The following is a 25,345-nucleotide window of genomic DNA, read 5'->3' as shown; positions in this document are numbered from 1 at the left end:
AAACATCTTACTTTACCTTTATTGTGTTTTTTTCTTTTTAATCAAAAGTCACCAGGTACATGAGTGAGCACTGGCCCAGAGTTGTTTGGCATCAGCAATGTTTAGGGGTTTCAAAAACAGAACAATTACCAGAAAGAGGCAGGTTAAGACATGGTGAGATGAACCTTTTAAAATGGAAAATGTGAACAATTTGTCACTCACATTTAAAAAAAAAAAAAAAAACAACGTTTCAACTCAAAATTTTGTTGTGTACAATTATCTCTATGGAGCTCTAAAAGTGTTTTTTTTGTGTATCTAAGTTACTGTTCGGTGAGTGTGTGCTGACGAGGGTGAAATGAGCAACACACCGGGTTCTGGTTTCAATGGGTTCGTGGATCAGTACATGTCCTGAAGGCCCATATTACCACGGTGAGCAGAAGAGCTGTGAGCTACGGTGACGCTGTAACAGTACAACAAGTCTGTCAACCACTGCTCCCTGGTCGCACCCCGGGAGTACCTCTGAAAAACACACACACACACACACACACACACACACAGTGTGAAGTCAGGCCTCTATGCTGAAAGTCACTGTGACTCAAACATGCATGCTATTTCTGCCGAGGGTCCATGTTTACCGTGAGGTGTTGTATCATTTCTTGCAGAAGGCTGGTGTTGGCCAGCATCTGGCTGTGGAGCGGCGTGTGCTGCAGCAGCATTGACAGGATCTGTCCCAGCTGCGGTAGCTCCTCCTCACTTAGATCGCTAACACGCAACTGTAGAATCATCCTCAGCAGACGGGGAACGGTGCCCAACGCCGACACACAAGCACCCCAAACTGCCTCCCTGTAGTTAGGACATAAAGATGTTCTTTTAGCCACACCTAGTTTACTAATTTATTAACCTGACAACAGCATTTGGAGAGTCCTGTGATTATTCAGCATGCACCTTTTGTGATTGGTGTCAGTGGGTGCCTCCTGCTGCTGGGTGATGAGCAGAGACAGCAGGCTGAGGCAGCAGCGAGACAAGAACCGCAGCACTGGCTCGATGGGCAGGATGGACAGGTCCAGTAACCTGGACATGGCTCTTAGCAGCCCGGCTGCCATACTGTCAGGCACCACCCTCAACTTGGTCTAAAACAAACAAACAAAAACACAAACACACACACGATAGGTGCTCAATTTGTTTACAGGCACAAAGGCAGTGCAGAAATTAAGTTAAGAATATGGTGTCAGATCAGAACCATCTCTTACCAGATACTCATAAATTCCATTTTGCAAGATGTCAAAGCACTGGGACTTGGAACCCAGCGTTTCCAGAGAGTGGCAGATTTCCTGTGAATTAAACAGTTCTGTAAAAGTCTTATTTTATGTTATAGATTACTTCTATTTGAGCTCATTCACCCTGCTTATCAACAAACCAGTACAACTAAATTCTTTGTCAAGCTCAGACACAAACTTTTTTCAAAGTGAATAATACGGCTCCACCCCCCCCCCCCCCCTCATTAACTTCAAATCAAATTTCTCATTACCTTTTATCAAATCAAGGTTTGTGTGCTAGTGTTGAAGTACAGTGTGTGAGAGCCAGGATGTGTCAGACTGGTGCACCTGTTGGCATTCTCGCCGTCATTAAAAACAATCCTGTCTCATTAGTGGAAACACAGTTGACACAGTCCATCCCTTCATGCCCCCTCACGTGTCCCTTCCCTCCTCCTTACTGCCACTTGCCTGTGATTGACTCAGACAGGGAAATGAGAGAGGCAGGATCTGAGGCCTTAATTGAGGAGCTGAATTAGTGATTATAAGCCCACCCCCCATACACACACATACACACTTGCTCATACACACACTTGCCCCGGGGCAAGTTTTTTTTAACGTTAATTTCTGTACAGAAATGTCACACTCCCATCATGCCACTGGCTCTCATTAGCATTTGTACATATCCGCTATGCCCGATAACCACACATCTCCAACCTGCACAACGCGATAAAAGTTCCCCTCTCAGCCGGAGCACCATGATAAAGCTTCAACCCTCTGAGCTCTACGTGAGAGACAGCGAGCGACTCGAAGCCTGAGAGACCGAACTGGTGTCCAGAATAATCAACACAACAATGTTTTCCCCTCCTACTTCCTGTCTCTTCTATCTTTAATGTTGCAACCAAATGTTTGAGGCAGAGGCTCTGATAACAGGAGTATATGAAGGGAGATGGGAAGGAGAGCGCAGTGAACGCACCTCTACAATGTCCCAGTGGTGTGTGAACTGCTCCAGCGAGGTGGGGTACAGTCGCAGGGGTGAGAGCGGGGAGGGAGGCGCAGCTTTGGTGTCGCTGGCGTCCTGCAGCGAGGCGAGTTTGTTGGATGAGAAGCCCATCAGAGTGGAGAACAGGAAGCTGATGTAGTCCACGTCCTGGACAGTTGCTTCCTGGTTCCCAACTGACCAGCCACTCAGAGATGACCTGGAGGAAAAAAAACAGTGTTGCACAACTGTTCACACAGAATCAGCAAAGTTGAAATGCTTTCTGTGAGAAATGTTTTTCTCAAGAATTTACACTGATTTAGACAAACGGTCCAACTCCATTTTGAAATTATTCTCTGCCTCTGTATTTATCATCACATATCCAAAGGTTGCTCATGAGGCTTTGTATGACATGAAAATAGTTACAAAAATAAAATTCCCTTGCCCTTGAGATCTGTACCAGCAGAAAACGCATGTGAAAAACATTGAGTTTTGTGAAGCCCGGCAGGCACATGCAGAGAGAACCATCTTCCATACTCCATGACGACACTGCATTCCAGCCGCCCAATGAGCTCTTTGTATCACACTCATTACACACACATCCAATCCCATTTGAATCAGACACTCCCTCGGCTTCAAACTGGAACAATACTATAACACTGCCCCACTGACACAAGCAGCAGGTCTCTCTCACACACACACACACACACACACACACACACACGTCACTGAATGTGTAACAAAACATAATAAACTGTTTTGGTTATCAGCAGTGAGTTGCATATCAAGCACACAGGACCTCCACATCAGCACCTGTCAACAGACAAATTAGGACATGAAAAGACAGGGAGAACTGTAAAAGAGTGCACTACTGCCATCTAGTGGTGCTTGGTTACAGAACTACATGCGTTGAACATCCTCAGAACCAAGATTTTGCTTCCTAAAAATAGGACCTCTTCCTGTTCCTAGACCCAGGTATCACCCACACACAAAGAGTTTATATGTCTTCTGCAGGTGCACAGGCTCACCTAAGATGTACAATACGAATCAGAGAGGCAGCCAGGCCTGCTGAGATTCTCCCAGTAGTACAGCAGCAGCTCAATTTGGTCAGAAGAGCCTGGGTCATCTTGGGTAGGAAGTAGAGCAGCTGCACCATTCGCTGCTGGGACTCCACTGGTAACAGCACCACAACTCCTTCTTGTGGATCTTCAAAGACATGTGTTGGCATGCGCGCACGCACGCACACACGCACACACACACACACACACACACACACACACACACATTGTTCATGTGTAATTACATAGAGACAGTAATGCACTCCACCCTCTGGGGATATGACATGAAACACTATTAGGAAAATGAGTGATACTGGGAAATCCGGACTACATTCAGCTTGGTAAAACGAGAGACACCCATAGCCTCTTAGATAATGTGTGTACATGTGTGTGTCTGTTCGCGGTGTTCTGCCTTTCTCTGACGCACATGCTGATGTCAGAGGCCCCCACACAAAAGCAGTCTTGTGATGTACAATTGCTGGCTCTTCTCCTTCTCCCTCTCCCCCGTCATGCAACAATCTGACGATCTGACTTTCCAACGTGGAGGATGTGGAATGGCTTCCAGCGCTATCCTATTACTGCTTTCTGCCTCTGGTTGCAGCCCAGTTTTGCAACAAAGTGACACACATGGAGTCACACTGCCTCCTAGAGAAACTACGGTGCAACTTTGATTCCCAGTTCTCTTAGTTTCGGAATAGTTCTCTTTTGACCATTAGTTCATTATCTATACAGGTCTGGTACAGCCAAGACAGATTACCAGGCCATCTGACATTAAGAAAAGATCATGTCTCCTCTTTTCTCCATTGCTGATACTTTCTTAATCTCATGGACATTTGTGTGTCATTGATTGCAAGTACCATAAAGCTTGCAGGCGTGTGTCTGCAGGCTGTTGAGCAGGTCCTTGTTGCCTCGAGAGGCGGCAGCCTGGATGGATTGGATGAGTCGAGCAGACAGAGCGGGGTTGCGGTGGCCCAGCTGGGACAATTGCACAGGAAGAGATGCCAACCAGCGACAGAGCACCTTACTCCTTCAGGGACAAAGAGAAAGGGTTAATATTATAAGGGAGGTGCGTGTGAGCTGTCGTGTTAGTTTGTCTTAAACTCTTTCCAATTGTTGTCGATACATTTCACTCCAAACGTCTACCTGCTGATGGTACAAGGCTAAAAAGGTCAGGTCAACTAAGCCAGCTGGATTCACTACATCTAATAGCTGTCGAGACAATTCAGTCTGGACCATGACAGTCCATTCGCTGCCCCACCAAACAATATGCTGATACTATTTTCAAAATAAATATACGATTCAAAAACAAACTATATAATGATGCATTAAAAGGAGGGTCAAGTAGGATTTCTTTAACCATCATACACATGCACAAATGTGGATTACTTGCATTTTAAATGGCAGCATATTAGAAATAAGACATCAATTTAGGCAGGCTATACCACCCTTGATCCAATTCTCGCTCCTTACTGGATCAACAAGCCCACTAAATCAAGTAACGCGCATCCTTACTATAAATTGCACTATTTTCTTCTTCTTACAACCCCATGCTGTTGTAACAAGAGAATTTCAGGATGAATACAGTTTATCTTAATTAATCATAAAAGTAGGAAGTCTGACCAAGAAATCTAAAGACATTTACAATGTGCCCATGGCAACTCAACTGTCAGAGCTGGAGAAAAAAAATGGCTTGTTGTTGAAAGACAAACAAATATGGACTGAAGCTCAGAATTTTGTGAGCTAAAATCCAGCGGTGAATAGTCAAAGTGATTACATCTATCTTTAGTCACTTAACTGAAACTTTTTTCAGCAACCACGCTAGAAATCATCTCTTTCTTGGTGGTGACTGGGCCCGACTACTTCCTGTCAGGGTAAAACGTAACTGCAGCATTCACATGAAACTGAACTCAGATTGAGATCATTATTTCTGATGACGGTTCAATACTTTTTGGAAATTTGTTGAGATTTTTGTATTGACACACTAAAATAAATAAATAAATAAATCCAACATATATGGAATTAAGCCAAGCTACACTTCCGTTGCTTTCAGGAATACCACAAGAGGGATGTAAGTATGCAGTTATATAGTTATCAGTGGGATGAATAGATTCCATCTGGAATCCCAAACGTTGGAAGGCTCTGACTGAAAGTACCTGGCGATATGTGCGTGTCCTTGCTCCAGCAGGTAGATCTTACTATAGAAAGACAGCAGCAGGGATCTTGTCTGTAGAGTCAGATGCCTCTGCTGATAGTAGAAATACACAGCTGCCAACAGGTCTTCAGTCACCGCTGCACAAACACAACAAACAGATTAATGTTAAAAGAGGAAACAAGTCTTGTCTCTCTTTCTCTCTAATAAACTGGAGATCATTGTCACAACTAATTTCAGTCTGTAAACTATAAAATCACTGCTTCTCAAACGTGTTCAAATTGGTTCTTTCCAAGAACCAATACACCAAATATATTCAGTTCACTCATAAAACACTGAAGAATTCTCAGATGATTGATGAACTGATTAATAAGTGTAAGATCGACTTTGTGCCTCTGAACTATCGTGTCGTTCCTCATGCTCACTTTTGCTCCTCTGCGTGAGCACCATCTTCCACACAGTACCGAGCAGCATGTGCAGCTGCCTGTAGCTCAGTTTCACATCGCTGCCCAGCGTGTCTCGGACAAATGTCCTCAGCGGAGTCAGCCACTCTCCATCTGCTTCTCGGCCAAAACTCTGTCTCTGGCTGAGGGAAACCATGACCTGGCAAAGGGTGATGTTTAGAGCCAGAGGATCCAGCGTCAGACCAGGGATGGCTGCCGTCTGCTTACCTCTGCAGGAACAACAGTTAGGCGATGTTAATCACCACTAGTCATTTACACAGATGCCATCACTACAAATAAAGAGTATCAAATCCAAGTCTTAAGCTTTGAATGTAAACTATTTAGATTATCTATCATATTGATATAGTCTCATAGGTACCATTTGTAAGTTAATTAATTAACAATCAAAGCCTTCCCTTCTTTCTCTGTGTGGTGACTAAAGTAATTGGAATGCAAATACTAGCAGCCACAGTGAGTGACCTCTGAGGGGCTGCTGCTGCTCCCCTACACTGCAGTGACTCACCATCCTCTTGATGTATGTAGCAAGGAAAGGAGACGCGACAGACCAGTGCTAGGTTGTTCCAGGGACTGTGTTTGTATGATATTCAATGACTATTTTCCATCTCTCACTCCAGGATTTGTTACATCCCATGAAGAACATGGAGGAATGTTTGCTAGATACATTAACACTGAAAACCCTTACCTTTTCAGATTCACCTTCTTCTTATGTTTCGGTGTGTCCTGAACACCATAGGGAAAGTTTTTCATGAAGTGCTGCTTAAAGTCTCCCAGGTACTCTTTACGGAACCATGCATCCTGTACAAAACAAAAACATAAACGGAAAAAGTCAGTATAAAGAAACTGCACTGAGATATTAGAGCATTTCTCATCTCACCAGTGCATCTTGTTGCTCCTTCTGTGGTGCCAGTTTTCTTAGCAACTGAAGAATAGACAGGACCTGGAACATTACAGACATGGCATCCGGGGTCAGCAGATGACCGCCCTCACTGTTGTTCCAGGGAGAGTCACTGGTGCTGGCCTCAACCCACACTTCCAGCAAAAGAGGCACTAACGTGGCTGCAAAGCTCTGAACAGCCTCAGCTGAGTCCAACCCCTCACCCGCTGCAGCCCCTGGTTCTGAATCTGGTCTACACAGTAAATGAAAAAATAATGTATTATACGGGAAACACAAGCATTCAGGTTTATATGAGGCAAGGATAATTATCTTTTAGGGCAGCATAATTCCAGCTTGTGATTCTTATCATGTTTTCGGTTGTTTGTGGAATCATACCTGAGTCTAAAAGTGGAATGTGGAGTTGGTTTGCTCCCAGAATGTTCATACACCTTGACCCCAACCTTGCTATATGCGAGCTCTTCCCAGATAAGGTACAGAGGAGTGAGCCGGCCCTCTCCACTAGACCCAAACGACCCATCATTAGGCACGGACATATCACCTTCCTCCACTGGCCTTTCCTCTACTACTGCCTGAAGGAAGCGTCCAAGTCTGAAACACAAACAGCATAAACCACAAAGTTAGCAGCACGGATTGTGGTTCAAGATGTGTTCATAGTCGGCGTCAGAGTACCTGAGGAGCACAGACAGCCGCCACTGCTGGCTTGTCACAGTCCGGTTGGGGTTGACTGAAAGAGCCCAAGTCCTCGTTTTGATATCCTGCACCTTTTTAGCTCCTCCACTGTTCTGTCTGTGAGAGATTAACTCCAGGAAGTTGGTGAGGAGTACAGCAGGCCGTGCAGCAAGCAGAGCAGGGTAGTGTTCCAGCAGCACATCAAGGACCTTCATGGCATCTTCCTGTATGCCTAACTCAATGTGAGTCATGGCACAAGACAGGTGGGCACTGAGGAGGGGAAAAAATGGAGCCACTCTTTCTGCAGGCACAGACTGTGCAATAAACCTGGAATTGGTTAGACAGAATGTTATGTAAGAAAGAAACAGGAGACAAGGTTTCATTTGGTTGAACTGTGGCGCTCGAGTATTAGTGTGGCATCTCTAACCTGAGCACACGTGTTGCTGCCACACGCACGTTGCCATCCTTGTCAGTGAAAACAGCTGCTACTTCAGAAAGCAAGCGGGACAGATGCTGTTCTAACAAGGAGGGATTCAGGGACAGCAGCTCTCTCAAACCCAGCAAGGCACTATGTTTCACATTGGCATTGTAGTGGTGAAGCTGAGACAGGAGATCCTGGCAAAAGGGAGAAAACAGAGTAAAATAGTCATCAAAACCTTTTGACTTCCATCCATCCTCTTCCACTTATTTCTGTTAGGGGTTGCGGGGGGCTGGAGCCTATCCCAGCAGCTTTCATGCGAGAGGTGGGGTTCACCCTGGACAGGTCTCCAGTCCATCACAGACAGACAGACAACCATTCACACTCACAGTCACACCTACGGTCAATTTAGAGTATCAATCAGCCTCGTCCTCTCTTGATGTCTTTGGACTGTGGGAGGAACCTGGAGTACCAGAGAAAACCCACAAAGGAACAGGGAGAACATGCAGAACCACACACAAAGATCCCGTGTGCGAGCCAGGACTCGAATCCAGAACCCTCTTGCTGTGAGGTGACAGTGCTGACCACTGCACCACCGTGCCGCCTCCTTTTGACTTCTAGTTATATCATTTACTTTCTGAAACCTGAAGGAGAAATTAAGAGCTTACATGAATACCAAGCTGTCTGTGTGTGGTGGGGCCGCTGGTGTCTGTCTTCAGTTGTTCAGAGAGATGTATTCCCCTTGTACGGAAGTTGGTGTTGGTTGCATTGTCAGCTTTGGGCTTTTTCTTCCCCACCTTTAACTTGACCTTTTGAAAGTCATCCTGTCTCTTCTTCTTTTTGGCTTTCATCTCAGCAATCTGATGCTATCTGCATTATCATAGACACAGGCGAGTTAGCGTTACAAAATGAGTTACTTCAATGTATAAACACAGACAGCTTAACAATCGTAGTAGACATGTACGTTTTGACAATATCAAACCAGATTATGGAAGCACTTACATAACGACAGGTAACGTTACAGGACAGCTACACCTACGTTAGCAGGTAGTCAGTTAGCAAGCTAACTGTAACAGCATCATGCGCGGTATGTCTTATCATTTACCTCTAAGAAAAGGCATTGGCCATCCCAGTTCTAGTTTTTCACGACAAGAAACAAACGTGCGGAAGAAAATGCGCCCCGCTAGCAACTATCGATACACAATGTAAAATATATTGTGTTCAATCTCGTGTGGACGCTGCAGTGCACAACGCTGGGTGCATGTTTACAAAGCCGCTAGCTCCTTGCATGGAGTTTACCGTAATATCAATAACTATAACCGTGACCCCACGTGGAACTAAAATGAACACGACAGATTATGCTGAACTAGATGGCCTTGGAAATATTGAAGTGCTTAAAACCTTATTCAGCTTGGCTCCGGCAAAGTTTTGCGGCAAGTCCCGGCGTTGAATAGCAACGCTCTACATAGTTGTCCTCGCAAGTGCCCTAAAAGTATTAAATCATATCTTAGTTATGTGCCATCGATATTAATTCATACTATATTTCATTTTATATTCGGGTTAATTATAATGTTAATAAAACGTTAATAAAGTATAGTTAAATCCTGTCCGTTGATTTTCCGAAGCCGGCACAGCTCCAGGCAGCTATGATCATGTTCTCGACATTTTGTCATACACTGGTATAAAGCAAGTCCGTGTGTTTTTTCGCCTGGAGGCAAATCACTCACTGTTTCGAGGAACTTTTCGTGTGTATCAGAATATTTCAGGTAAATTCAGCAACCTTATACCCGTATTTGACGAGCATATTTGTGTTTACGTAAGTATGTCTTTACAGCTTGCTAGCATGGTAACACGAAAATGTTTACTTCATGGTCGTTAAGGCCTGAAGTGAAATGAAGCAACGTTAACACGGTCAACGTTAAATTCGCAGTTTACGGGAGAGCATCTTTCCCTTAATGTCATATCGCTTGATGCATGAACAATGGCCTTCTTTGTCACACAGAAGAGAAACTGAAGAAATGGAGACCGAAGCTCCAATTATTCCGACCCCCGACAACAAACCAAACAATGGGCCGCAAATGAATCAAAAGAAGGCCAAAAATGCCAAGGTAAGTCAACGACGACGTTCAGTTTAAAAATCTGACATTGCACACAACCCCAGTTAACTCGTGGAGATTGCCTCGCTACACATCATTGAGACACGGGGAACCGCGGACGAATGGACGCAAAACGGCAGAGGCACATCTACGGAGCCATTTAATCTGAGTTTCGTGTGCCTGATGAATGTGTCATGTGAACTGGCCTCTCTCTTAATTAGATAAGAGCTTTTTTTTTTCTAGCCAATTCCGATTTTAGAGCAGACAAAAAAAATCACTAACAAGCGATATGAGCAACACACATCCAGTGAATTCTTGTGCTGGACTGAAATAGACCCTTTTTATGTCCATTGTGCACCAATTTTTTTACTGATAAGATTATGGAAAGGTGGAAGGATAATTTCTTAAACACATAAGTTGCTTTATTAGGAGATTTGTAACATTGTGGTACATGATCCTTTAAATAAAGATGAAAATAAAGTAGTAAATGAAACAGGGCAGAGGTGCCAAAGTGCTCTCTGATGGACATGCTACCTTACACCTTTTTGAAATCACAATATGCATTGTTTTCTGCATTTTATGTGCGATTTAATTTTTTTTTTTTTTAGTATCGGTGCATATTCGAAAACATGTAAGCTGTTATGATATATCCATGACAGGCCTGTGGTAGGCTGCCTGGCCCTACTCTTAACCAATATCCTTTAGCTTGGACGATGCCTTGATGGCTCTTGGTGGGATTCTTCTTTCCCATTTTGATGTGTTGGTGTATTGTTATAAGGAGGATGAAACACATGCTGGTTTCAAATTCTAAATATCCATAAACCCATTTTTGATCACTGCAAAAGGCAGTGATGGTGCCCTTAGCTATCTTAGTCTTTGACAGACACACGTGTGAAGTAGGCATGAATGAACAGCAATTTCTGAGATGCAAGATTTGAGAAAATAGCAGCAGGCCCCCTCCCCACAAAAACTGTTGAAGTGACAGAAGTAACAGTCAAAGTCCAATATTTTGTTGATGTGGGTCACAAGCAACTTGCTTGTGACCCACAGAGAGCAGATGGCAGGGGCTGATGTGACTTCTGCTCCTCTTCAATGTGTCAGGTGCTTGTGGCTCTAGTGTCCTTGGTTCATTTTATTTTTATATATATATATATATATATATATATATATATATATATATATATATATATATATATATATATATTATAAAGACATTTGGGGGGGGGATGCTGGAAGCCTGGCTGGCCTGTGTGAACTGTGTAAACTGTGAAGTGGAAAACTGTAACGTGTGCCCTTTATCTTTCTGCATCAAGGCTCTTTTTCAGCCAATGATGATTGTGTAAAGTGCCTGTGCACCTGCACACCAGGCTCAGACTGGAGTTGGGTTATTCTCCAATCCAGCTTTAATCAGCATTCATTCCGGGGCAAATGATCCTGCAGTAGACAAGGGTATTTATCGGCTCTGCTCCAGTAGCCATTGACCCCGTTGAATGCAGTAATTTGTGTCCGGCTTTCAGTGCTTTACCACAGTTTTCAAAGATTATATACAAATCCAAGATACCTCACTCTGGTGCTGTTTTGACCAAACAGGTCACTTCTTTCTGGTGTGATGTGTTTGTGACATGGAACATGATGCACCAGAGGAACCAAAACCTGAAAGGCAACCTCTTATGTCCTCATGATGGGACCAGGATCAATCAGTTTTTATTAAAGTGTTTTTCCAGGTTTAAAAAAACCTGCTAGTGTGTGCAGTGGGAAAGGGGTATATGATGGTCAGTACCCCAGAGGGTTTTATTACCCAGGCTTCAGCTAGAGTCAAGGCTGTTAAGGCCCCAAGTACAGAGGTGGAAGATTAACAATTGTGATCATTTGTGCAACATTTATGTCCTCCCCCTGGAAAAATGGCTGATGTCTTGACCTCAGTGCTCCATTGTGGCCACAGGCCTGACCACTGTGCATAGGTTTACTCATTGAACTTTATTGTGGCTTTTGATTAATGTATCAAGTTAGTTTACTACTGTGCTTGAACATTTTGTTTCGCTACTGTACATTCTCATTTAATGAGGATTCAGACTGTGGTTTAGATACTTGTCTCTGTGACATGCCGCTGCTGCTGCAGGAGTCATGAAGTGTGGCTTACATGGACAAGGAGTTCAGTCCACAGCCAAGTGTCAGCCTGTTACTAATGTCTGTATATGTCTCTCTTCTTCATGTGGGTTTATTCCCTCCACTGACAGAGAAAGCAGCTGCAGCATTCTGCTGATATAGGTAAGTCTTTTACACATGGTACCACCAGCGCTGAGAGTGGAAGCTTGAGACCTTGGTTTTCTTGCTTCATGTCTTAGGTGGTGGCATGTCCACCACTCTTTCAGACTCTCAGAGATCAGGGCTTTTGTGGTGCCATCCGTAGTTGCTACAATGATCCCGCAAAACGTTTTTAATATCCCATCAATAATTCCTCATTTAGGAAATACGATTTTCTATTTCAACTGAACAATTGTAGAAATCTGCAGCCATTCTCCAATGTGTTGCTTCAATGGTCAAAGGCCAGCACCATTTGCACCTCAAGCCACTAGCCAGACGCCAGTAGTCCATCAATGCATCTCTGATGCTTGCTGATGTGGTTTTATTGCACATTTTTGTGCTGTGAAGCTTTTATAAACCATTTAACATACAAATGTTTAAACACTGCCTTCATTCAGTTGCCTGTGGTATGCTGGCTTGAATGATTGTGTGTTATGTAACATAACATATTAGTCCAAGTAATCCATACCTGTTACCAGAGTATATTTGGTAATGCAGGGCTCTTATTTCACATTCACATTTGAACTGCTTCGTTAGTGTGGATACATTCACTCATTTGGCAGGCGCTTTTTTTTTCCAAAGCGACTTGCAAGTGAGGAACCAACACAGAAGTGATACTTGTGTGTTTGTGCACAGTGAGAAGAAATGTATCACTGGAGCTGGTGTCCTGCAGCGCTGCTCAGGACTGCATGGGGGTTAGCCAGGAGCTCCTGTTCTTCCCCCAGGCTTCGAAAGCACACAAGGAGTTTGGATTTCTAATAGTTGTTCAGTTAATATAGATAGATTCACTTATGACTCATACTGAGGTACAGCTTGATGACACAAAACATCTTCTTGTTTGCAGTTTCCTCTTTAATATTGGGACACCTCATGTGTCTTCCCTGAAGGTTTTTGCATTTTATTTTTGTTAGATAATGGACTAGGTGTTTTTGGAAGGACTGATTTAGATGGTTCTGATTAGTAGACGCCTGACGCCACTAGCTCCTCACTCCTCCTCCTAAAGTCCGCAACAAGCTTTTATAACAGCTGCTGTTTTCATGGGTCCATGAGATTATCCTATTGTGCAGTGAAAAGGATTCTGGTTTTGATTTGGGTGTGTAGATACAAAGACGAATCAGAATTTTTTTTGTAAATTGGATGAGTAAACTGCTACTGTGTTGTTTCTCTATTTTTGCTTGTCAAACCTGCACTCTGTCTTGTTTTATCGGTTGTGGACAACTAAAAAGCTTTTCTGTCACGCTAACCCCCATTGTTTTCCCAGTATTCACCAAAGGGACATCTATCCAGACCATGCCCTCCCTCAGCAAACAGTTGAAGCTCATCACAGATTGTGTCATCGGTAAGCCAGAGGGCCTCCATAATACTGCTATACCTCCTCCTCATGTTACGTTCAAGTGCATAACCAGTGACCTTCATATGTCTGCAGGGCTACAGTATGTGTGGGAGTACCGAAGCCCTAGTAAATCTGTCCCACCACATTACCAGTGCAAGCTCTGTGCTGTTTCCCGCTTGCAGCATGATATGCTTGCTCACGTCAAAGGCTGGAAACACAGCTTCAAATACTTGGTAAGGGTTTTTTTTTTTTGTTTTTTTTAATTACTCACAGAAGGGGTTCAAAAGATATGGGCTTCTGCAGTTATTGATACCAAATCGTAATTGAAATCATACATCGATTTGAATCAGTGGTTTTCAAAACTAGGCTTGTCACTCAAATGTTATTGGATTGATCAATTTGATGACAGGTTTTCCCAGCTCCAGTGAGCTCTGGGCTGAGTTGTCCCGAGCTGCCTTAGGGGCTATCCTGACTCACTTTTAACAGGTTCAAGCAAATGTGGCAATTTAGGCTGGACATTAATTCTACCTTAGCAGGAACCCTGCTGTCTGCGTACTCCACAAATCCTCCCTTACCTACGGCGCCTTTGGTACCATAGAGAGGCAAGAACTGTTTCAGAGTTTAGGTATTGACTTGGGACTGAAGTATCAGTTCTTGAAAGAACTCCTTCATCCATCCATTTTCTTCCACGTATTCTGTTAAGGGTTGAGGGGGGCTGGAGCCTTTCCCAGCGGCTTTCAGGCGAGAGGCGGGGTTCACCCTGGACAGGACGCTAGTCCATCACAGGGCCAACACATGTAGACAGACAACCATTCACACTCACAGTCACACCTACGGTCAATTTAGAGTATCAATCAGCCTCGTCCCCTCTTGATGTCTTTGGACTGTGGGAGGAAACTGGAGTACCAGAGAGAACCCACACAGGAACAGGGAGAACATGGAGACTCACTCAGAAAGATCCGGGACTCGAACCCGGAACCTTCTTGCTGTGAGGCAACAGTGCTGATCACTGCACCACTGCGCCGCCCTAGTGCTACAAACGAGAGGAGAACATTTTGTTTTGAGTGGTGGAATAATAAATGTCTGTTACTGTGCTGGAGGAAAAATATGTATTTGACTGGTGAAAACAATCTGTAGTCGTAACGTGTCATTTCTTGGCCTTGTAAACAGCAAAAGCTCCACCCTGATAAGGTCACCTGTACAGAGGAAGAGGCCATCAAAGACCCTGCTGTTAGAAAGATGATTAAAACCGTTGCAGCGGAGGTGGAGAAGACAGAGGGCAGGGGGCAGCTCAAGGTGAGCTCATTGTCTTGCACGTCTCGTTTTGATCTTATTAGGTCCAAAAAGATGTTAATAGAAGTCCTAAAGCCACTTGCCAGATCTACAGTAATCTATTTATACGTCTGTGTTAAGTTTTAATTTTTTTTTTACCTTAATACTTGTAGAAGAAATATTTCAAACACTTTGATATTAGTTCAGATTTTTGACCAGTTGCTGGTGGGAAACATTTTTTGTGTTGTGAATTGTGGATTTCACATTTTAATTGATGCTGTGGCTTCTAGGTGATCCTGAAGGAGCCATGTGAGGTGCCTGCCTTCAGAGGATTCCGTAAGTTGCTCCATGACTAATTACTCTGAGCTGTAATATTTCCTGGTGGATTTCCTTCTTTGAGTCGTCTGTGACTCTCTGGTTCCTTGCTCTTGGTCACAGGCTCTGCTACTCCTAAGATTATGCCTCCACCAGCACCTCCCATGGGCCCCAATGGAATGCCCTTTGGTGAGTCGAGTCTTGTTTGTATGTAAAGCATGTTGTATCTGATACCATTTTGTGCGCTCTCCTTGTTTTCTTGAGCTTCTGTATTTTCATTGAAGTGTAACGTGAGTTGTCTCTCTCAGGTCCCAGGTTCCCTGACCAGAGGTTTCCAGGTGAGTTTCCTCCTCACGAAGGTCCTTACTCTGACTACCCTCTGGGGGACCGCGGCGGGCCCGGCTTTGGCGGCTTCCCATCCAGGCAGCTTCCTCTGATGTATGTTTTTCTTGGAAAGATGATACTCCCTGTCTAAATGTTGCAACATATTTGTTTCCTTTTCCATTCCAGTACTCGTTCATAGAAATCTGAATTTGAGATTTGGGTCCTACGAGTATTATTTGATTTATTTGAAAAAGATACAGCGTACTTCAATCAACATTAAGTTAAAAACAAATGTACTCAAGTTAGGTGCACCTGACAGTATTCAAGAGCACTTACATTAAAATTTAGTAGACACTTTATTTTTTATTTTTACATTATTACATGTTGGGGGGGGGGGGTCTTTAAAAGCTGCAAGGTCAACTTCAATGTGACATCACAATGTTCCCCAAAAACACTTATCTGGTCATTATTCAATGAAATCTCTCTAAGGTTTGAAGGTGAAACTGAGTTAAGATTCAACAGTGGGTCTTTTTGTCCTCTCCTTTTGAGCCTGATGCATATATTATGTATTCTATCATTATTAATCAAGTATGTAGTGTAGTAAGGTTGTGTACACAAAGTTCAGTTTAGCCCATTTGGTTCCATCAGTAGTTACATTTTAGCAAATTATTTTTGACATCGGAATCGCAGAAGATAATAATCTTTTCTTATGTGAATCTGCTTCTTTCCACACAACTTCAGGCCAGATAATGGAAGAGATGGTTTTAACTCAGGCAGAATGTATCCAGATGAATACAGAGGAAACCAAATGGGGAGCGGCTTATTGGACAGACCAGTAAAGAAGCCGCTGGAAAGGCCAAGTTTGATGGGAGCGGCTCCAGACACTGGGAACGATCCTAATGCACTGCTTAATTACCTGGTACACTAATACATCCCTCACACATCTCTACACAATCAACCTAATGGTGTTAAAAGACTAATTCACCTTCGTCTTTCATGTGTGTTTAGGATACCTTCCGGATAGAGAATGAGAATGATGCTCAGCTGGTGCTGAAGGTGACACAGAAACTAACAGATCTGCTGATGGAGTACAGACTGAGGAGTGTATCAACGGTACGGAGCTCACGAGTGTCCTCAAAATAAAACCTAATATCAAAGATCAGCTAGTAAATCGGATCTATTGAATATTATATTGTGGTAATGTTTTTACAATATTTGCAAGGGCTGAGCAATTTTATCGATTCTGCGATATATCAATATTTTGTTTCCCCAGAGAGTATCGATTTTTTTTTTTTTTTTTTCCCCAGCCGTGAGTATCGATACTATCCTATCAATGATCCTATCATTGGCTGGACACCTGTCACTCACCGAGTCTATGCACTGCATAGATTTTCTTGTGCACTTAGAATGTGCGAGCGGTGCGCGATTGTGCAAGTGCACATCTTAAAGGGAACATTGGCGGCGAATATAAATCCAGCGCCTGCATGCTTTAACGCAGATGTGTGGGAGCACTTTGAGTTCAAAAACAAAAAGGAAAGTGACGATTTAGACAAAAGTATGGCGGTTTGCAAACTGTGTCACACAAACGTTAAGTACTCTGGAAATACCACCAACCTGCTAGCCCACCTAAAACCTCATCACCTGGACAAGGAAATGCGAACTGAGACCGAGCCCAAGAAGCTGCGGCACGACCTGAAACAAACCACGCTGGACAGAGATGGCGGTGGTTGCCACGAGTTCCTATCTCCTTCACCGAGGTCGCAGAAAATTATGGAGTCCATTGCCTACTTTATTTGTCAGGATTTGAGACCCAATTCAGTGGTGGAAAACACCGGCTTTAGGCACATGGTGAGCGCGATGGAGCCCCGCTCAGCTATAGTCACCTGTGAATAGAATTATTGGCTGCCATGGTTTATTTTTAGTTCACCTGGTGGCTAGACTGGCTAGTAGCTACCTCCTATGTTCAGTATCAAGCTAAAAAAGCTGCCAAAGAAGGCCACTTGCTGCACTTCAACTCTTCATAGTTCACTTTGCTTTTCAAAAGCTTGCAAGCTACAATTTGCACTCAGTTTCAATAAATGAAACTAATTTTCTCACCACAGCTTTGATTCATTTTGTCCAGCATTTGCAAGCTGCCAGTCAGAGCCATGTGTTGTGTAATTGATGCTTTCAGTTCAGTTCAAGTTAATGGAACACTTACAAGATGTCACCAAAACACTTTGTCCCTTTAAAATCTTTCATAAAAGGATGCAAGTGTATTGAATTTTATCGTGAGCTGAATATAATGTATCGTATCGTGAGATTCGTGTATCTCTACAGCCCTAATATTTGCTATCGGCTAATCTGAGTGATTCTTTTCTTTTAAATCACGACACACATGCACATTAGTTTCTGTCACACATGTTTATTTGTTCATTAAATGATTGTGTACTGCCAGCCAAGTTTGATCTGAATTCAACCTGAGTAGAAATTGAATCAGATTTTTGTGGTTATCAGATCTGGTGTAATGTGAATTTGGGATCAGTTGTGTCATGTTATTGTTCTTAGTTTCCTACTGTCTATTTCCTCCTCAGGGTTCCAGTCTCAACAGCTTCTCATTGAGCTCCACAAGCTTCTCCTCTTCTTCCTCTAGATTGCCAAGTAGCACCGGTGACCAATATTTCAGTGGACAATCAGGTAAAGAAGTCTCCTTACACTCTTTATTCATGACAGAAAAATCAGCCATGATGTCATAATTTCTTTACAAATAAACAAAATAATACCAGCTGACAGATTCACCTTAGAATGCTAGTGTGGAGTGCCCAACTAGTATTGGAACACTGCCAATAATTTGGTTTCTATTCAAGTGTAAAGACAGTTTTAAGTGGACTTGGATGTATTGCGAGTGTTTTCACATGAAGTGGTACTGAGTGAATCAAACAGGCTACCTAATATTGCCAGAAGATGACGGTAGTGGCAAGAATATGCACTGCAATGGCTCTAACAGAAGAAGAGTCAAAGCGACAAATTGGAAAGGTCTTTCAGTTTTAACTAAGGTTTTCTCAGTTGTAATTGTTCCTGAGTACTGGGAAGTATCAGACATGCTGCCTGGAGACAAAGATGAAGATATCAGAGCTTTTTTGAAAAGGGGGATTCTGCTCTCAATTTTGAAAGTTAGTCTTCCAAAACAGGCAAAGCTCAAGCAAGCAAAAGACTTTTCTAAATCAAGTTAATTTTCTGTTAACCTTTTCTAATATCATGGTCAAAAATGTGCATTTATGCATTTTGTTGGAAATCTGACTTGTTTTGGAACATGTGAACTCGATGATTATTGGTGCTGGATTATTTGTATTGGATTATTTATATGACATATTTATATCAATTTGATTTTATGTACCAGCTATTGTCAATACAAAGCTTAATTTTTAGAATCCATACCAGACAGCCCAGCAGAGTGACACTGAGATGTCTGTCATTCTCAAATTAAACAAGCCCATAAAGCAACACTCTCATCTGGACGGGTCCTGGTACTGAACTGGACCTTTGAGCTCCTCGACCACTGTGACGGACTGCGTTTACACAGGCGTCAGTCCCAGCTAGGAGCCCTCTCCTGGTGTTGATCATCTTCAGTACATGTTGTGTACATGCAGTCTAAGCCTAGACTTCACTGGTTCAGTCCAGAAACTGAGGAAACTTCCAAGAGTCGAGCATCCTTTTAGCAGCTGGCATGAAATAACAGTATGAGAGCCAGCCCTGTTAGCAATGAGTCAGGCGCTCTCATGGCCACTTTGCATTCCCGTTTCTTGGCTGAAGCCGAGCAGGTATTCTGCTGTGGTCAGAACCAGGAACGGGATATTCATTCCACGGTAGCCCGGTTTGTTTGCAAATACACCATTCAGTCTAATCAGGCGTCTGAAAACCAGGATAAGAGGTTTCTGAAATAAAGAAATTATGCCTGCACACACAAAAAAATGGGTACTTCAAAAATCTGATCCTGATTTTCTGGAATGTCCATGTGAACACTCTTGTAGTTATATGATCTTTGACTGTGACAAGCGTCACACAAGTCAGATTTGACTTTGTTGCCTTTCTGGATGAAGTCGTCCCCCACTGAGCTGCATTTAGCTCATGCATATGTAGTCAGAATATTCTGGTTGTTACCAGCCGGCACCCTGGTACACCTACGGCAAAACGGAGGCTAGACAGTTTCCTGAGTTGGAGGCTGACTTGACTGTAGTTGGTCCTCATCAGCAGTTGTAATTGTGATGTTCCTCTCATGTGTTCTCTGCAGGTCCATCCAGGTACTCCAGTGGTCCACCCAGATACTACAAGTGATGATGGCCAGATTTGTGACACCTTGATCTTGTTTTAGTGTCCTATATGTACATTAGCCAAGACTGTCTAGAAGAAAGTCTAAGACTTTGATTTTGTTACACCTTTAGACATAATTTCTCACTTGCTACTTTTTTCCTTTATTTTTTTTTTTTAAGATTCATAACCAGGAATGTTTTAAGTTCTAAAGATTTTTCCTTTTAACTGATTCAGTCTTTATTTCCAAATGTTGAATTCACTGACAATAAAAGAGAACATCTCTTCATCATGCAGTCACAGATTTGTTTGGCTGTCTGCATGTTGACTACAGAAGGGGAACAAATGACAGGAAAGGCAAAGTTTGAGGGTTCTAGGATTGTTCGTCCACAAATAGCAGCTTCACTGTCTCTTAGCACAAATCCTTGAAATTTCTGGAACTCTGCTGAAGGGATGACCACGGTTTTTATGAGGATACTCCCACATTTGGTGATAAGATGGTGGTGGAGGGAGCTCAGCTAGCTGGAGGCATTACACTTTACTCTTGTCCCTTCATTCCCATGTTTAAGATTAAGAACTTTGGGATTTCCCCTTATGTTCGAGTAGTCCGGTTTTGGATGCACAATCATTGGCAGGACAGAGCTATTTGTGGGATTTCCTCCTTGGAAGAAGCATGCACCCTGTGTCCCTCCTGTTCCAGTTTTATTTTGGGGGTTTGTATCCATCCCTGCAGAATTAAGTTTACTCCAGTTCTCGCTGCAAAGATCAGTCACATCTAGTATGACTTGATTGAGCAGTAGTTTTTGGGTAAAACATAAAGTTCAGGGGGAATGATACATGCTTAACATAATAAACTAATAAAATTAGAAAACATTCAACATGTGTCAATTGATGGATTGAAGTTAAATGGACTGAAGTCAGGTCTGGATCGGGCCTTGGCATCTTTATGAAAATTGGCTGTCAACAATTCAACATATTAACATTTGACCTCAGTCTGCCACTTGATGCCTATCAGAAGCACTCAAGCCCTCAGGAACTCCTGACCATTGAGTCTGAGCCTCGGCAGCAATCGTTGGGGGCAAACTGAACCACAGCCTGGCTGATGCCCTTGCCATCACTCCTGCAGAAGTGTGATATTCCTCTTCAGCTTTGTATTTGACTTTTGAGAACATCTGCAGGCATGTTTGTAATAAACAAGAACACCTTAGCTACCGAGTCCAGGTCCTGCTCAGTCATCATACACCCTCCTAGTATCAATGCCATATTGGGTTGCTTTTTGCTCATCATCCCTCGTCGTCCTAATTTCACCAGCTGACACCACAGGGACAGGTGTTTGCTATCATGCTCTTCATCTCTTTTGTGATGGATGACACCTTCATAGTGCTGGGACCCACATTGCAACAATTTAGAATCATAGCATCGTCATAGTCCTCCCTCTGGTTAACGTAAGAAAAGTCGTTTACGTTCTGTTGCCTCCTTTATCAAGAAGTATTACATCGGTGTGTACAATGTTCGGACATCTTAACATCGCTTTGATCTCAGTCTTCATCATATTCTTGGATAGATTGCTAGCCATGACAATGTAGTCCATGGTGGAAGTTTGAGTCACAGTTGAGTCTTGGGTTCTCTTTTACTGGCTCCGGTTGGGGGATCTCTTGACTTGTAGCATTGATTTAAATTCATGTTTGTGGTTTGCAGTTTCCCAGCAAGCCATTTGCTTTGGTTTCACTGGCTCCTCACCCTCAAACTAATTTTCACACTCTTGTAATGCACTGATCCACATCCTCTCAGTGGCTCCTCGTACTTCTACACAGATGGGGCCCAGACACTGTTGATTAAACAGAAGGGCATCATGCTCAGCCTGCTGGTCTGCAAACTTCACCAGGCAGCAGTGGTTCACTCCCAATTTCACATTCACAATGACTTCCTGTACTTTTAACCCAGAGAAAAACTGGCAGATATCTGCTTTTGTAGTTGAAGCAGGCAGCCCAAAAAGCCTGACATAGCCTGGTGTTACCTTAGTAGACACAAGTGTGCTTCCATCCTGTTGAAATCCTTTTGGCACATAAACATTGTTTTCAGTTTGGTGATGTGACTGGAGACTCTGGAGGACTGTGCACATCCCAAGAATAAAGGCGGTATTTGTGTCCACTGAAGGTGCATTTGGTGGCTTTGCAGTTCTGGGGTCACATGGCCGAGCAGTATCAGTTGGTAGATACACCCTGGGGTCAGTTGAGGTGGAATGTGGCAAACTTGACTCTTTAGATGGCAGAGGTTCCTTGCTTTTGAGTTGAATGGAGGGTTTCATCCTCTTTAAATGAGACTTCAGTTTGCATTCCAGCTCTGCCATGCTGCTTAAGTGCAGAGTCACCTTAGACCCTTTGAGAAGACGTCCTGTGTAACTCAAGGCGAGCTGAGAATCTCTCTCAGTGTTGAAAGCAATGAAAGCCTCGCTGAGCTGTCCTCCAACAATGTAGACTCCACCATTAGGAATGTGGAGGCATTCGAAGAACTTCCGAATATCTTCTACTCCAGCCTTTGCATCAAGGCCTTGTAAACACATGATGATGGTCATTGTCCTTTTTTAAAACAAGCATGCCAGTGCCTGAAAATTAAAAAAAAAAAAAAATGCACATAAAGACCATGTTACAGTCATTATCCACCCAGAAGAACACGGAGGAGTCGTGGACGAAATGATAACCAAACGCGGTGAAAAGGAGGAAAATAGCTGTTATTTCGCCATGAAACTAGTCCAGCTAATTCCCCTTGCTGGCTATTATGGTTACATGACAACAGGTGATACATACTACCGTTTATTTAGTCTTAAAACAACCGTAGTCACCCTATCTTCACTCGTGGTGGCTCAATTCAGCACCAGCAGCAGACCACGGCAATTTTATCGCCGTCCCGCCTTCAATCTCTCCATTTTATTGGCTATAATGTGCGCTGAAGGCCCTCTACCGCCACCTACTGGACTGGATGTTGAGCCAGTTCGACAAGGTTCTGGTCTTGTACCAGAGGATGAATCTTGACAGGGTCCCCAGACAGGATCAGAATGTTTGTCCTCCTTTAAAATCTTTTTTTTTTTAACTCTTTCCACCAGGACTTACCACATTTCCCCACCTCTTGCTGACATAGTAACGGCAGCCATATTTAGAATATTTGTACATTATTTCTTGTAACGTTTTCACAGATGTGGAATCAGTTGTTCGGAGTTACTTCTTCAAAAAATGTTTAGAAAATTTCCCTCACCAGTTAAATCAGGGAACTTCCTCCTTTCTCCTCAGCTCTCTACCATTCCCCTGAAGTTTTTACAGAAATGTATCCTTTCGGCACTTCAAAATCGATCATTTTATATTTGTGTGGGATTATTTCATGACATGACAGTTAATCATTTCACATTGTAATAATGGGTTTGTAATGACATCCAAAGACTATTTCCAGCAGTTTTTCCATTGCTTAGAATGGTCAAAGCAACATTTGTGTCCTGCAGTCAAGTGAGAAATGTATGCCTGCTTATATAAAACACAGGGTTCTCTATCATTTTCCTTGAAGAATACAATTTCAGAAAGTGAAAAAGGGAAAAGTCAATAGGAGGCTCATGGGCCAAATTGTAGAAAACCACAAGGAATGACTTTAATCTCTATTTTCTGTAATCCACTCTCAGGAAAACTGTACCTCAACCCAGAGTCCCAGTGTTTCCATGTGTCCAAATCCAGAGGTGAAGATTTTTTTAAGTCTTGGGCAGACTTTCTAAGTAAAACAATCTCAGGTGTTACAGAAAATTAAGACAACCAGTAAAGACAACTAAGCATGTCTCCGGGAAGGGTGAGCGCCCTTATTTTCTCCTCCAACCCCTGGACAAGTTCCACAGATGGTCTTGGCTATCAATGGATTGGGCTGCCAGTGCTTCTCTCTCAGGAGACAGCCTGCATCTACTAACAGGAAGAAGCACCCAGGAGTTCCATGTTAAATCGAACAATCAAGCTGTCTGGTTGGAGACTGCAGTCTGATGGTCGTCAGACTTGGTAGTCTGACTACCAAGCAGTAAAAAAATGGCTGCTTTTATACAGGGCTGTGATGAGAGGGGGTCGTCCGCTGAACAGAAAGTCCCTAAAACATTGGTTTCTCAGCAGGTCTGATGGTAGCGGTAGGCTGAGTCTGAGTCCGTGCAGCAGCTGCAGTTACTGTCATTTTGACAAAAACATAAACTTCCTTTTTTGGAGGACATGTTCTTGCATGTTCTTTCAGAACAGCTTTACAATTTAACTGTTTTCCTTATTTTCCCTGGACAAAAATGAAATTGTACTTTAAAATAAACACATTTTCCCAAAAAAATGAAATGAAACTTATCTATCTTCTAATATTGAACCCAAATATTATACAAATGAGCACAAGTGATATATAATACGTGTCATGAAAAGGATATCAAAGTTACTAGTAATGAAAGTCACAATAGCAATAGTAAGCACAGCAAATAATTATAGTAATATTAGTAATAATAGAAAATGTGATGATAACAATAAATCGTACCCTGTTTCTTTTGGATGAGCATGGGAGAGGAGATGTCGTCGTCCCGACTATCTTATTTTGGATGTGAGTTCTTTGCACGGTCTGATTAAGAAATTCAGAAAAATTCTAAAAAATTGTAGATTTGATGATAAAAGATCTTGTTTTAAGCCTCTGCTCACATCAGAGCAGAAACAAATTTTGTCCAAAATTCACGCAGTCATCTTGCGCTGGCCAATGAATATGGCACCTCCTCCTCAATAGCTTATTCTTCTGCTGAAATATTAATTCACTGCTGTCAATCCAAAAGTCCCTTAGTCACTCAACCGCAGCTCGATAATCTAGAGAGAGTCATTCACCCATGACAGCTGTAGAGGAACCTCCCCATCCCCCATTGTTCTTCCTCATATTTTATTCACGTTAATATATCTCACTTGTTCGCATTTATGGACAAGTATATGAGGCATTTTGAACCTGTTTTGTTGTGGGTCTTTTATGGTTGATACTTTTCTGTCTTGTCAGCATATCTCTCCTACTTCCTCCCTCAGAGTGTCATCACACTGCTTTACAAAGGTGTCAGAATGATAATGGGCACCACATCCTGCTCGCTTCAACCACACAGCTGCACAGTTTAATTACTTCACATCCTGTTTTTCTACCTGCTACATACAGATAATATTTTGTTTCAAAGGTCACACACACATGCCTATGACATAAAACTCACTAATTGCACATATACATAACTGTAAAATTGCTTGTTCATCACACACACACACACACACACACACACACACACACACACACACTTCATGATTAAACACAAGAAGAAAATCACTTATTTGTCATCATGCCTTTGATGGTTTGGATTGCTTTTCTTAAATAAGATTTACATCCATGCAAGTGGAATACTTCATTGCTTGAGGTCGCTTCCAGGTGCAATGGACAACATTCACACCTCCTGGTCAGTAGGTGTCTCACTCACTCTTGCTGCATGAACCTATTCTACAGGTTGCGAGGTTAACACAACCAACTACTATAAGC

General features: G+C 42.9%; 3 protein-coding genes across 10 annotated transcripts; 1 reads left to right on the top strand and 2 right to left on the bottom strand.

Moving 5' to 3' along the window:
- Window positions 1-8: 8 nt before the first annotated feature.
- Window positions 9-9,748, bottom strand: tex10 (testis expressed 10). Of its 4 annotated transcripts, none has more exons than XM_086218538.1 (16): window positions 9,592-9,748; window positions 8,533-8,734; window positions 7,874-8,061; window positions 7,447-7,773; window positions 7,153-7,365; window positions 6,757-7,009; window positions 6,565-6,677; window positions 5,844-6,091; window positions 5,423-5,558; window positions 4,127-4,296; window positions 3,240-3,417; window positions 2,209-2,431; window positions 1,230-1,310; window positions 925-1,109; window positions 615-822; window positions 9-498 (listed from the first exon to the last, which is right to left on the bottom strand). In XM_086218538.1, the coding sequence occupies exons 2-16, from the start codon at window positions 8,713-8,715 to the stop codon at window positions 376-378; spliced, it is 2,829 nt and encodes a 942-aa protein (XP_086074664.1). In that variant the 5' UTR covers window positions 8,716-8,734; window positions 9,592-9,748; the 3' UTR covers window positions 9-375. The 4 variants fall into 4 exon arrangements, with proteins under 4 accessions (XP_086074664.1, XP_086074663.1, XP_086074662.1 ...); XM_086218537.1 differs by lacking the exon at window positions 9,592-9,748 and adding an exon at window positions 9,266-9,395; XM_086218536.1 differs by lacking the exon at window positions 9,592-9,748 and adding an exon at window positions 8,867-9,259.
- LOC147253377 (uncharacterized) lies at window positions 9,473-20,087 on the top strand. 2 transcript variants are annotated; one of them, XM_086218540.1, is made up of 13 exons: window positions 9,473-9,630; window positions 9,867-9,972; window positions 12,198-12,228; window positions 13,526-13,603; window positions 13,691-13,830; window positions 14,768-14,893; window positions 15,160-15,205; window positions 15,308-15,373; window positions 15,493-15,622; window positions 16,250-16,427; window positions 16,517-16,621; window positions 18,082-18,184; window positions 19,779-20,087. In XM_086218540.1, exons 2-13 carry the CDS (start codon window positions 9,883-9,885, stop codon window positions 19,820-19,822), a joined length of 1,137 nt encoding a protein of 378 aa, XP_086074666.1. In that variant the 5' UTR covers window positions 9,473-9,630; window positions 9,867-9,882; the 3' UTR covers window positions 19,823-20,087. The 2 variants fall into 2 exon arrangements, with proteins under 2 accessions (XP_086074666.1, XP_086074667.1); XM_086218541.1 differs by lacking the exon at window positions 12,198-12,228 and having other exon boundaries at window positions 9,598-9,630.
- rbm12ba (RNA binding motif protein 12Ba) lies at window positions 17,917-24,553 on the bottom strand. Of its 4 annotated transcripts, none has more exons than XM_086218544.1 (2): window positions 24,329-24,553; window positions 17,917-22,400 (listed from the first exon to the last, which is right to left on the bottom strand). In XM_086218544.1, the coding sequence occupies exon 2, from the start codon at window positions 22,368-22,370 to the stop codon at window positions 21,543-21,545; it is 828 nt and encodes a 275-aa protein (XP_086074670.1). In that variant the 5' UTR covers window positions 22,371-22,400; window positions 24,329-24,553; the 3' UTR covers window positions 17,917-21,542. The 4 variants fall into 4 exon arrangements, with proteins under 4 accessions (XP_086074670.1, XP_086074668.1, XP_086074671.1 ...); XM_086218542.1 differs by lacking the exon at window positions 24,329-24,553 and adding an exon at window positions 22,603-22,668; XM_086218545.1 differs by lacking the exon at window positions 24,329-24,553 and having other exon boundaries at window positions 17,917-21,623; window positions 21,813-22,658.
- Between the last annotated feature and the right edge of the window lie 792 nt (window positions 24,554-25,345).

Source organism: Aulostomus chinensis, chromosome 11 (genome assembly GCF_037954235.1).
Source record: "Aulostomus chinensis isolate RoL2024-O1b breed Wild chromosome 11, RoL_Achi_v1.0, whole genome shotgun sequence".
Classification (NCBI taxonomy): domain Eukaryota; kingdom Metazoa; phylum Chordata; class Actinopteri; order Syngnathiformes; family Aulostomidae; genus Aulostomus; species Aulostomus chinensis.
The sequence above is the reverse complement of the archived record's forward strand: the minus strand, read 5'-3'. Positions and strand labels throughout refer to the sequence as shown.

Excerpts from the sequence above, each read along its gene's own strand:
- LOC147253377 (XM_086218540.1), top strand. The coding sequence starts at position 9,883 with ATGGAGACCGAAGCTCCAATTATTCCGACCCCCGACAACAAACCAAAC. Across the intron at positions 9,973-12,197 it reads AGAAGGCCAAAAATGCCAAG|AGAAAGCAGCTGCAGCATTC; the intron begins GTAAGTCAACGA and ends CTCCACTGACAG. Across the intron at positions 12,229-13,525 it reads GCAGCATTCTGCTGATATAG|TATTCACCAAAGGGACATCT; the intron begins GTAAGTCTTTTA and ends TTGTTTTCCCAG.
- rbm12ba (XM_086218544.1), bottom strand. The coding sequence starts at position 22,370 with ATGACCATCATCATGTGTTTACAAGGCCTTGATGCAAAGGCTGGAGTA.
- tex10 (XM_086218538.1), bottom strand. The coding sequence starts at position 8,715 with ATGAAAGCCAAAAAGAAGAAGAGACAGGATGACTTTCAAAAGGTCAAG. Across the intron at positions 6,092-6,564 it reads AAGAAGGTGAATCTGAAAAG|AGGTAAGCAGACGGCAGCCA; the intron begins GTAAGGGTTTTC and ends TTGTTCCTGCAG. Across the intron at positions 4,297-5,422 it reads GGACACGCACATATCGCCAG|GAGTAAGGTGCTCTGTCGCT; the intron begins GTACTTTCAGTC and ends TTGTCCCTGAAG.